This window comes from Silene latifolia, chromosome X (assembly GCF_048544455.1).
Source record: "Silene latifolia isolate original U9 population chromosome X, ASM4854445v1, whole genome shotgun sequence".
Classification (NCBI taxonomy): domain Eukaryota; kingdom Viridiplantae; phylum Streptophyta; class Magnoliopsida; order Caryophyllales; family Caryophyllaceae; genus Silene; species Silene latifolia.
In genome coordinates, this window is record NC_133537.1 from 35,362,220 (window position 1) to 35,376,019 (window position 13,800).

Below are 13,800 nucleotides of genomic sequence, written 5' to 3' on the forward strand. Positions count from 1 at the left end.
AGAAGAAGAAGACATACCAACGGGTTTAACACGACCCGCTTTTATGTCCTCATGGTAAAGCAGGACATGTGCGTCTCAAAGTGCGGACTTGTGGCGGTGATGGCATTCCATGTTATCCATTTTGCTCTTTGTCGCGCCTGATGAGGTGCTCGACTCACCAGGCCCACTCTTACCTGAACCCGACTTCTTGAACTTCGCCTCTTGCTAGGTTTGCCCGAGCTTTGCCCTTACCCTTTCCTTTATTTGACACAACGAGAACATCCTGTTTCATGCTCCCACTGGACTTCATGTCCTTCTCGGTCTGTACGAGAAGGGAGTGCAGTTCATGGGGAGTTTTCTTCAAATCATTCATATAGTAATTCGCTCTAAATTGCGAATAACCATCGTGGAGTGAGTGAAGTATGCGGTCGATAACAATGTTCTCGCGATGTTACGATTAAAGGTCTCCGGTTTCTCGACATTCTCAATCATGCGAGAATGTGTGGGCTAAAGGTTGGCTTTTTTCGAGTCTCGCATCAAAGAAGCGAGTGGTATGCTCATAAGTCACGATTCTCGGTGCTTTCGAGAATTCCTTGGTGAGCGTGGTGAAAATCTTGTTTGCACCATGGGCTATGAAGCGTTTCGGCAAATTGGGTTCCATTGCAAAAATGAGTACGTTTTTAATCGCACTCGCTTCCATACGTAAATCATTAAACTTGGTGATTTCAGAAACTCGAGCCGTGGGACCGGGGTTTGCGGGATGGGCTCAAGAGATATTTGAGCTTCCCGTCGGCAGCAGCATTCCGTAATGCCGCCTCCCGGTCCGCGAAGTTGGATCCATCATTCTTGATCGAGTAGAGTGATTCATCCGATTCATGAAGATCCGGCCAGGACTCACGGTCCAATGTGGCACTTGGCATTGGGTTATCACTTGAACCAGCCATTTGTTGTTTAGCAGTTTAAAATCGTGATCTACACTGAAAAAGAAAGAAAAACAAAACGAAATAAGCAACTCATCGAGGTGATTTAAGTCTATTTTAAAATTCATTTTAAACATGTAGACTCTCCCACTTGCATAATTGATCTCCCTCAAGAATGATACAAGTGATCCCAAGACTCAATTTCGAAACCGATAAGCCAAATGTTTAGCTAATTCTTAGGAAGAACTCTTGGTCGATAGATTTCTCGCAAATCCTATCTATAGTCCACCATAATCACAGGATCGTTTGAGTGATCATAGTGTTGAGATAAAATAGGTCAATCGGTTCCAACTTACCCGACGTAGAAGGGGTCATATTATGCCTACCGACGAAGAAGGGACTCATTGGAGTTTGACCTATAAAGACCGTTCTCAATTTTAGTTTATACGAGGAAGATCCCATCAACAAAATTATAATTCATTTTAAGTGAACGAATAACTAGCGTCTGTCGTGAATGAATTTATTTGGATGATGGCTTTAAAACGTGTGACATACGAATGTCAAGGAAAACTAACTCGTGACCTCTATATGTGTCAGTTTTCATGCAATTATTAGGTGGTTTGGTTTTTAGGCGGAATATGATGCAAATTATCGTTACGAAAAATAAATAAAAGAATGCAATACGTAAATAAATTCCTAGTGTGGCCTATCCTAATAAAAAGAACAAAATACAACTTTGGAATCCACCGTTGGACCCAAGAAGCTTGTCTTGTTGTTCCATCTTGATCCATGTAGCGGGAGTGAGCATCTGGTCTCCGTCTTTGGTCTTCTCAAAAATTACAATTAAAATTACAAAATATAAACCTAATTACATTCTAATAAAAACTGTAATTACAAGTGAAAAATCCAAAACGGAGATACGAGATCTCAAAATACAACCAAGACCGTGTTCCATCATTACGGTAACACGTTCTACTAAGGCCACACTAAGTTACAAATGATTGTAAAATTAAATACGTAATAAAAAGGGCATTCAAAACATTCATAATTAACGATAAATAAAAATGCATCAACTAAAAACAAATTCATTCGTGACATAATTCCGTAATTATGTTAAAATTATCCAAACCACCTTTTAATGATTAAAATTCATGTGATAAAACCGCTTCTATCATTTAATTTTAATCCATTACAATCCGTTACTTTAAAAACGCTTTAAAATAACTTAATGGTACGTGTGTGAACCGTTTCACAATCATAGCGAGTGTACTATATCCGTATAAAGTACATATTGAAGCCAAAAGAAAATTTAAATCAAAAGAAACAAATTTTCAAAGCTGTCAAAGACGAAATCCCTCGATCCAGGGACATAAGTGCTCGATCGAGGGACGGGGAGAGGCTCGATCGATCAACCGCAAGTCGATCGAGAGGTATGCTAATCAGAGGTACTCGATCGTGTAATCGGTGGTCGATCGAGGACTTATATCGACAATCTTGCTTTCGATCGAGTACGAGGACTCCTCGATCGAGCAATGGGGTTTTAAGCGGTCGTCGAGTCAACAAGGACTCGATCGAGCAAAAACTTGTCGGAAAAACCACTCGATCGATTAAAAACTTGGTCGATCGAGTGCAAAAACCTCTGAAAACTTCAAAACCCTCGTGAAACAGTTTTGGCGAGACAAAACAAACGCTATTTTGATCAAAATCGATTGAAAACAAATCTACAAAATGCTAGACATTAACATATTGTTATAATGATCGTGTAAAATAACAATATGCATAAAATCAAAACGAAAATAGCCCGTGTAAAACATGTCACGGTACGGTTTTCGAGACAAAACAACAACAAGAGCAATCGTGTAAACAGGACACGGTTCCCAATGCAACAAAACCGCAGCAATAACAAAAAAATTTTCGCCGAGAGAATAGCTCTTTGCCGCACGGATTTTTAGACAAAACAAAATCGTTTCAAGATAGTTTTATGAAAAACACATGGAAAAATTCACGTGGCCTCGCTCTGATACCACTTGTGGGTTAATATCCGTATACTACCCTTTAAATTTAGGACTATAACGTAAATTTAACATGCGAATATCGTCATAAAACATAAATACAATATAGAAACGATAAGGAATTAGAATCAACCTCGGGTCCTTATAGTGCGGCGTAAAGAATGTAAATCAAATGAGATTCCTCCTAATTGTTGCACCCAAGACCTTGTCCGAGATATGCCCTTGTGCTAGAACGTGTTCTCCGATTGCCTTGCAATATAGGGAGAACTTGTTGTGAGTTTTTCTCGAGATGTGAGATCTCGGTTTCAGAGAGGAATTAATCTCTAAAACCCTAATTCTCTTCACTAATGATGATTAGGTCTAAACAAGAAGGAGGAGGCTCTCCTTTTTGTTCTCCTAATTCGGCCAAGCCGAGTCCATGGGGAGGAAATGGGCTTTTCCATTTCCTCTTCTATTTGACTCGTAGTCCGAACCCCAATGACTAAATGTATATGACGCGGTTTGATTATAAACTGTTATCGGTTATCGGAAATTAAGGCATCAGCTAATAACACGGGTTAGCTGAATTATTAATTCGTGTCCGACAAAAACAGTATTGTATAATTATATTCAATATACATTTAATTAAATATAAATCGTTTTATATTTAATTTTACGAATTAACTGGTTAATTCGCCTTAGCCCATGATATTTAATCCGTATTAAATATAATATCTCAACATCACATATTTGACTAATTACTAGTCAAATAACTCGGACTAACTGGTTAGTCAATCTTGGCATCTACATGACAGTATTTTCATACCGTCACATCTCTCGAACGTATCCTATAGGTGTGACTTTTAGGGACCAGTTGATCACCGCCATCTGTATGACAATAACGTCAAACTTATCTAGCAAGCCAACCGTTATTGATAAACGTGGATCAACTGATAATAATACCAAAAGTATGCCCTTTGATCCTTTTAGAGGTTTATAAGTCCTTGCACTAACTGTTAAGGACACCAACCCCAACAAGGCCGCCCATCTAGCATCGAATCCCATCCGCAGGAGAACCGCCTCAAGAAAATCCCACTCAACCCGGTCATAAGCCTTCGCCATATCAAGCTTCAATGCCATATGCCCCCCACCACTTCGAGAATTCTTCATATGATGGAATATTTCGAAAGCCACTAACACATTATCAGTAATGAACCGACCAGGTGTGAATGCACTCTGATTCTCAGACACGATATCCCTAAAGAAAAGTTTCAACCTATTTGCGAGCACCTTCGACACAAACTTATAAACCACATTTCATAGGCTAATTGGTCTAAAATCCTTCAATTTGTCAGGGGCTTTCTTCTTAGGAATAAGAACAATATTAGTTAAATTGAAATTCTCCGGGAGTGGTGCTCCATTTAGAATATTAAGAACAGTACGAATCACTGCAGGTCCAACAATATGCCAATAAGTTTGATAGAATAGTCCATTCATACCATCCGGTCCTGGTGCCTTTAGAGGTTGCATTTGATTAAAAGCCATAGTGATCTCCTCAGCTCTATACTAGTCTCATAGCAACTTATCCGAATCGTCCGTAACCCGCCCCTCAACACCGCTTAACACCTCCTCGAAGTTCGATGGTCGATCCTTGGTAAAAAGCTGCTGGAAATAATCCATCGCGCACCTCGAAATTGCCTCATTCCCTTCACAAATCTGCCCCTCCTCATTTACGAGTTTCTTGATAGAGTTCCTTTCCCTCCGCTGCCCTGCTTTTCTATGGAAAAAGTTCGTATTCCGATCCCCATCCTTTAACCAAATAGCCCGAGACCTTTGCCGCCAAAAACGCTCTTCGTGTAACAGCAACTGCCCAATTTCCGCCACAAGACGCCTTTGCTCCTGAACCAGCCGCATCCCCTTACCACCTCCATTAAGAACTTTTGACCTTCGTCTCTTTTTATTTAGATCTCATAAAATCTTACCAATACTTATGCCTTTCCATCGAATAAGTTCCCTCGCACACCCATTAATCGAATCGAGTAGCTCCCCATCCCCACTTCCCCATCCTCTTGTCACGGCCACCTCACAACCATCCTCCCCTACCCAAATGTGTTCAAAGCGGAACATTTTCGACCCTCTCTCATCCTGAATCCGCGCATCAAACATTACTTTAATTGGGGCATGGTTCGACCATTCTCTATCGAGATGAAATAATATAGCAAATGGATATATTTCACTCCAACTCTCTGTAATCATAGCTCTATCAATCCTACTTTGACGGTTATTATCACCCTCTTGCCCATTATCAAAAGTATACTCATACCTCTGAAATTGTAAATCTTGCAGACCCACTTCATCCACAGCATCTCGGAAATTATTCATCTGCCATTGAGCCCTCGACCCACCTTTCATTTCATTAAAATAAAGTACCTCATTATAATCCCCGATACATAGCCAAGGGCCAGTCGAATCACCCGCTAGTAATCTATGTTGTCGCCAAGAAAGATGACGATCCTGCAATGCTGGCCACCCATAGAACCTTGTACATCGCCATACGATTCCACCGATCTCTACATCAAATTCCATGTAATAGACCGATGCACCTCGAAACGTACACTTAACCTCCGCTCTCCAAAGAAAAGCCAACCCTCCCGATCTTCCCACACTATCAACCATCAGACCATCATACCCATCTATCCTATTAATAACCTTTCTCATATCACGACTACCAAGTTTAATCTCACAAAGAAAAACAATAGCCGGGGCCTCCTGTCGGATAAGGTTCTGAAGACCGCTAACTGCAGTGGGGTTGCCCAACCCCCTTCAGTTATGACTCAAGCAACTCATTGGACCCGGTGGGGTTGAACTTGTTCAACCTCCACCTCAGATATAAACACATCCCTGTGAATCGAAGCCTTCTTCACTACCTCCGGACCCCCCACGTCATCATCTCCTCTCATTCTCTTCTCGTTCTCATTCAATATTGGAATAACATTGATAGACGGACTCCCTAAAACTCCACCCTTCAACTCCCGCACTCGTCGTCTCCATGTCTGCACTTCCCCCTTCTCCGCTAACATCCCCATAAACTCCTTCACCCCCAATCCCTCATCAGTGTCCCCACGCCTCTCCCCAAGGAGAGCTGATAAACTCCCATGCTCCTTATCGCATAGGCCCATCCCAGCCTTGGCCGCCTTCTCTTCCAGACCCCCTGAACCCACATTTAACTCCATTGTCAGCGGCCCCAACTCGTCCCTTCGAAACCCATCTGCTACCCCCTCACCATCATCAGCCAATACACTGCTCACTTCCATACAATCCCCACCCTGTCGTGACTTCAACCTCCTGGTAAGCGCAAACTTCTATAATTTCTCTATCATCTCTTTCTCACACCGTATATATTCCGCATCAAACTCCGGTCGCAAATCCCTATTAGTTCATCTCCCCTCTACCACCCCTGCCCTAGCTCCCTTCCATGGTGAAGCTCTTAAGCCAGCCCCATACCTTAGCTCATCCTCTTCATAAGGTCCCATATCACATTCCTTCTCACCATGTCCCAATACACCACACCCATAGCAGTATATAGGCAATCTCTCATATTTGACATCAAAAAAATTGATTTTTCCACTTGGCAATCGAATATCAGTGGAAGAATGAAGAGGTTTACGAATATCATGCAGAATCCTCAACCGTACCGCCCTCTCCATCTTCGGGAATGGTGCTTCATATTTTGCAATAAATTTACCCAATTGCGTCCCTAATCTTCGCAAATTATCTTCATTCAGACGACCTTTGATGGGAAGATCATATATTCGAGCCCAAATCGGAAGATAGTAGAGTGGAGTATCCATCATCTTTTCTTTAACATCAGGTTCATTAAAGCACCATGCAAATTTATAGAAATGTCATGGCTGGCCCTCAAAGACCTTGATTTTGTCCCTTTCATCCTCAAATCGAAAAATAAAAATCTTTTCCCTCGCATCCAGTACATTACCTATCACCTTCCCTGAAGGATTCCATAATCTCAGCATCGTATCAACTGCAGCACGAGCGTTAATAGACTGCAGCACGGGCGTTAATAGACTTCGAAGTCCATATTTTCCATATGAGAATTGCCCCCTTTGCCTTCTCCTATACCTCGACATCACCAACATCCCACTCGAAAGCTTCTACGTCGCCACCCGAACTCTCACCGACCACCCTTTTCCCTTTATCACCACCCCTTCGTTCTATCAGAGAACCAGAACAACCACAAGACAGAAGCACAGACTACGCAAAACAAGACGCAAGAACGTGTCCTAAAACTACAAACCCTAAACCGAAACCAACGTAACAATCATAAAAGAACGCCTGAGAGACTCCTATCCTACGTACCTGAGTCGTAGATGAAGCCTTGATCAGGAAGGAAAGAACAAAGATGAACTAGGACAGAACTCCCATAGAAACCCTAGGAAGACGTATTGTTTTAATTAGAGACATAGATTTTAATCTTGCAAGCAATTTCCATATTTTCACGGTATTGATGGCGATGTCTCTAATACCCAATGTTTTATTTACTTGACCGAGATAATAAGTAATTCGGCATTGGAAAATAAAATATAGGGCATAATAATAAGCTAAGCCCCTAGTAAAAAAACATTTACATAATACATAGTACTTTGTAATAGTTTGTATATCTTTCTGTAGTTTGATAAATGTCTCATCTACGTTTACTTTTTAATTTTTGTTCAATTTTTAATCTCTTATATACATTATATTGCATGTCATTCATGTTGTGAAATAAAAGAGAAGAGAATTATGGAGAGAAAGTAGAGAGAAAATAAGAGAGAAAAACTGTATTCTTATTTCATTATGAAGGGTATATATATACAATACATTGGGATGAAATTTCCATAAAAAAATATATTTTAGAGTATTCTACGATATGGACATCCATATAATAATATTTCATAACACTCCCCCTTGGATGTCCATTACTGAAGAAGATGCATCGTTAAAAACCTTACTAGAAAAACCCTATGGGAAAAACGTTAGAAAGGAAAAGAGTACAATCATTTTAAAACACGCATAATAATAGCTACCTCGTTAAAACCTTTTCATGGAAACCCAGTGGGACAAAACCATGGATAAGGAAAAAAAGTACAGTGCGTGTATACTCCCCCTGATGACTACATAACTTGATGTATCTTGAAATGATCCATGTTCTGACATTGCTTCTTGATGATTGTTGAAGTAGTACCCATTGTGGTTGATAACCTTGAATCTTCACTCAATAGTAATTCGTGACAACTTCAATATCATATTCTTTCAGAGCTGACAATCTGGATATAATCATTTCATAATAACTCTAGGATCTTCATTTCAAATAATACCTCCATAATTATGATAGAATTTCTCCTCAATATATGATATAATATTATATGTCAAAAATAATTGTCATCTCAACAATAATGACATTCGTGACTATAGCGTAATAATGCGCTTATAGTGCTATCTCATTAAAAACCTTGCTAGGAAAAACCCGTTGGGATAAAAATCCTAGTCGAAGGGAAAAAGAGTGTAGCCACTATTCCTTAATTCCTTGTCTTAAGGAGATTCAATCCGATAATTATTGAATAATCATCCAATATCTTTGAGCGATTTTCTTTGCTAAATCACATATGTATGGATTGCCATTATCATTGTAGACTTTGAATACATTTTTTTTCAATCGTTATGGTACTTCTGGACCATAACTAATTTCATATGTTTAGCATGAAGCTCATATAAATCATTATTCCCATATGCTCAAACTTCAGGTTGAGACAATAATAACTTCCTTGAAGTAACTCTACATGAGTTTGAATTTTCCATTTTGGGAATAATCACGATAACCTTTCAATCGTATCGTAGAGGTTCATATATAATCATGAGTTCCCAAAACTCAATTGATCAAACATCATCATTTGATGATCATTTATAAGAGGCTGTAAAATATATTTCTCCTTTAAAACATTTATGAAAGTATCACAATATAATTAATTATGTTCATGCATATGATATGTAACTAATTCTAAACAACAATAAAAATAATGCAATAATGTATAATGTATATATAATAACAATAAGATGCAAATGATAAACTTGTTATCTAAAATGCACACATGATGATGACTCAAAATGCAAACTATAAAGTTTCTTTTCCAATAATCATAATCTGAATTGACTTCAGGTCAATGAATGAATTTTGAGCCCATGAGCTCATTCATAATCATTAATTACGTGTCGACAATAAAATTGAACTTATTTATAAGATCCCAACTACCTAGCCTATTAAACTCCGCTCGCAAATGCATATCGGTTCCTTGATCATATCAATATAATTTCAACATCTCGCAATATTATCAGTACTGATTGATATCTGAATATGTATGGTACCGTTCTATTTCCACATAGGCCATCTATTATTATTCAGATATATATATGTCACTTCGATCCGGGACATCCAAAATTTCTTTACTCCATGGGAGTACCAACTGCCCATGCTTGCCGTTTTCGTATTACTTGAAATATGTGAACCGATATGACTCTCACACTACATTTCACGTGTGGTTATTATTCAATTTGGCAAGAATGTAATATTTCATTACATATATTTTATATGACTAATTTATAGCTCGCTATACCACATATATGGCTAATCTGCCTATAATTAAATCATAGATTTCAATGTATGAACATATCATATTTTGATAAGGTGATCAAAGTGGTATCATAATACATCTTCATAACCAAATAAATACCATCATTTCTAATTCCATAAACCTCTATTTGATGTATTTCATATTGAAAACAAACCGCTGAACTTCAGGTCCAGTTGGGGGTAACATAATTGTTTGTTTTTACCAGCTTTTCCTTATCATTCTCCCCCTAAAGTGGTAAAAACTATAACCACCTTAGACCTCAATTTCTCATATCATCGATAAGAATTTATATGAACATTTTTGTATAATAACAGAATATTCCAGGGAGTAACATATAATGCAGTTGAATTTTAAATATTTCAGAATATTTGGCTTTAGTGCAAAACAAAAAACTAACATATGGCTGAAATACGTACAAGGTTATAAACAAGAAGTTAATTGCGTAAATACGAAGGCACACAAATAACCCGCATCTCCACCAATAACCAATAAGTGCTCTTTCTGTAAGACCCAACATGATTTTGGTAGTGCAATGGTGAGATTTACCGAATTTTATATATTCGCACACATATATTTAAGATTAATAACGCTTTGATGAAGTATCTTAGTAGTTTTGTGTAAGCTACTACCATTTAAACGAACTTAAGGCCGAAGGAAATAAAAAGAAAGGATTTACGGCGTAAAGCTTAGGAGATTAAGGTAAGTTAAGAAGAGTCATTAAATATTAATATTCATATTTAAAAATACCAAGTATAATCTCAATCACCATAGTTAACAAATCATCAATATACAGTTAAAATAATAACTTGAAAAACATGTAAGATGATGCCCCACTTTGAATTTGTTCATCTTTTTAATATTGACGACAATATATTTAATGATAACCACAGTCTTACAATCCTTACCATCTTACCGATAGTCTCGAAAAATTCAAATAGGTTTTCTAGATTTATAATCGTATTAACTAATGCAAGGATAAGTTATATGTAATAAACTTATCATACCTTTTCATACGCCTTAATAAAGTTATGAATGTACCTTTGTTAATCAAACCCAAGCAATAGATAACGCATTACATACCCGAGTTAGCTGAATATGCATACACGATTAATCAGATCTTAATAAATAATTACGAAGTATAACAAAACATACCTTGATTAATAGAATAAAATAATAAGATCAGTTTCTATTTTTTCGACTTTTCAAGTTATTAGTTAATCTCACATTATGACAACGTGCATGTATAACACGTAAAATTACAACCAACTTTCCAATAAAATAATAATGAAAAGACAAAAAAACATGCATATTTTTTTTTCTCATATCAAACCGCTTCTAGCTTGTATGAGTCTTATATAATTTTTCATGAGATATTTACTTACAATGAACGAACTCGAATTGGTGCAATTAAGGCCCTTTACTTGGCTCACCAAAAGTCACATTATTAGGCTCGATTAAGGCCACATCACTTGGCCTATTCTTATGTCATGTCATCGACCTCTACTACAAATAGAGTCTTTCTATATGTCACATTCACATCCAAGAATGGATATTGATACCGTCGTTTAGTACCAAAAATAAATACCTAAAACAACTAACAGAAGTTAGTGGAAGTAGGGTCGATCTCCACAGGGAGATGGGAAAATGCCTGCTAAACTAAGTCCGTCTGAGTAACTATTTCCTGGGGGTTTTGAAGGTTTGTTCTAATCTATGGAGTTCAAAAGAGAGAAAAGAGTAGAGAAAGTAAAGAAGAAAGTTGACAAATATCAAGAAGAGAGAAACAACTAAGACAGTCGGTTCACCATGATTCTTAAGAAATGTAGTCTAGGGTCTTAGGTCAATGCAAATTCGATCTACAGGGTAGTGAAAAGGTCCTTCCGGTCTGCTATTCGCCCTAAAACAATTCTAACTTAGCTTCCGCCCTCATTAGAATACCCTATTGTTCATTGCAGATCTTACCTATTCCAATCTTCCGATCCAGGTCAAGGTGTACCGAGGTTAATTATCTAATTGCGTCGACTCAAGTAGATCTAATCGCATCAAATTCTAATCACCTATTCATAATTCCCTTAAAATCGTGGCTCCCTTATGTCCTAGCAAATGAATTTAGTTATGCATAATTATCGAGTAAACAACAATAACACACGAACTAAAAGAAGCCAATATAATGGAAGTCTAAGAAGAGAATAACAACAATAGAGATTAAAGAAAGGAAAACAATAAATCAAAGTAATTAATTAAGAATTAGAGTAGAGAATGCCGATTACAAAGAGAGAAAACAATCGAGGATTAGGGTTCCAAGTATAAAGTTCTAAGAAAGAGTGAGGGGAAAAGAAGTCAAAGGAAGGGAGAAGAGAGTGAACTATGTACTACCGTCATACATATTTATCCTAATTACAAAAAAGGGCAATCTCGAAATAAACTCAAGATCCGCATAAAACACCTAGGCTCTCGATCGAGTAGAATGAAACCACTCGATCGAGAAGAAAACTCAACAAACAGCTCGATCGAATAAACATGGTCTCGATCGAAGACTTCAGAGGATGGCTATCTCGATCGAGTGATGACAAAGCTTGATCGAGTGATTTCTGGAGGATAAAGCATTCGATCGACCATTTTAAGTAGCAAAATGGGTCGATCGAGCTATATAAGCACGGGTGAACTCCTGACACCTTCCGTAGCCACTTCACGCATCCCTAAGTGACGGATTCCGAGCTCCGATTCCTCGTTCTCCAAAATGCATGAGATTAGGACAATTTTAGGCTTGATTTTGCTCCTTTCTGGTTCATACCTGCAATTTATACAAGACAAAGCAAAGTAAACTATTCGGGGGTATTTGTAGCTAGATGCCACGTAAATAACAAAGAAATGCGTGTAAAAATGAGGTAAAAATCTTATATAAAATACACGCATCAAATCTCCCCAAACCAAACCTTTGCTTGTCCCCAAGCAAACTATGAATGCAACTAAAGACAACTAACGGAACGGGACCAACTCATCAACTACAAATTATCTACCCAAACCAATTTAATGCAACAACTAACAAAGTGGCAATAAGCAAGTACAAACGAGTTAAATCAATGCCTCAAACTATTGAACCGTCGACCTTGCTAGACTCATATATATCGGACTCTCACGAATCGATCATCACTCAAATTAAGCACAGGGTGAGTATATAAGAATGAGATAGAAAGAAGTATAGACACTCACCTAACTCGACCTATAAGAACATGCATGCAGTCTAACATGAATAAAGTCCCTACAACCGTACATATGCATTCCAACCAACTAATAACCAAGACACATGCCGAGGACTTACATTTGGGTAAGTGAGGTAATGGGTAAGAAGGGGCTAAAATAAATTTGGAGATATGGAGTTAATAGCCAAGCTAGCAACAACAGACCCAAATTTAGAAACACTTCCCAACTTCATACTCAGTATATGTCAATGCAAAACAGTGCTAATTTGTAGCACACGAACTTACTAATCACCATAAAATCATCAACTCCCCATAAGATACAAATATAGCGTGGGAGCGGAAATCACAACATAATATTTTTCGGCTCATGATTTTTTTCATAATCTTTCTTTCCTTTTTCATATTCCTTTTTTTTTTCAAATTTTCACAACTTTTTCTTTTCTTTCTTTTTATTCCATTCCCTTCGACATTTCCACCAACTTCTCAAACCAGGTATAACCATATTGCAATAGAACATTCCCAACATCTACTATTACTAGCTCGGCTAGGGTAGGCAGAATTATAGATTGTAGCTATATGGGACAAAATGGGCAATTTGGCTATGTGGAGCTCATGGGTAGAATGAAATAAAAGGAATTGCCTCTCCTAACATGTGTCACCAACCACAGACCGAATGCATACAGGTACTAAGTAGACTGAATTCATGTTTATGCAATTTGATGTTACATGCCTTATAGAGAGTACTACTCACATCCTATATGAAAGTGGTCATGAATGTCGCAAACTTATCAAGCTCTAAACCTTAGAATGTAAGTGTAGCTTGCCAATAAAAGAGTCAAGTCTATTCGTTCAGATAAGTTTGAAACAAAAACTCGTAGATTATGCACATTACCACGCCAATAGAATGTTATGAATGTGTAAGGTAAGGGTAAAAAGGACTCAAAGCAGCATAAAAGTTCAACGTTCTGACTCAACCTGAATGCAGAAATAAACGTGAATTTATTAATTTTTATGGAATTTTTTAGAA

At 37.8% G+C, this 13,800-nt stretch overlaps 1 protein-coding gene across 1 annotated transcript; it reads right to left on the reverse strand.

Moving 5' to 3' along the window:
• Positions 1-4,858: 4,858 nt before the first annotated feature.
• Positions 4,859-5,608, reverse strand: LOC141617179 (uncharacterized). Its single transcript, XM_074434364.1, has one exon. The coding sequence runs from the start codon at positions 5,606-5,608 to the stop codon at positions 4,859-4,861; it is 750 nt and encodes a 249-aa protein (XP_074290465.1).
• Between the last annotated feature and the right edge of the window lie 8,192 nt (positions 5,609-13,800).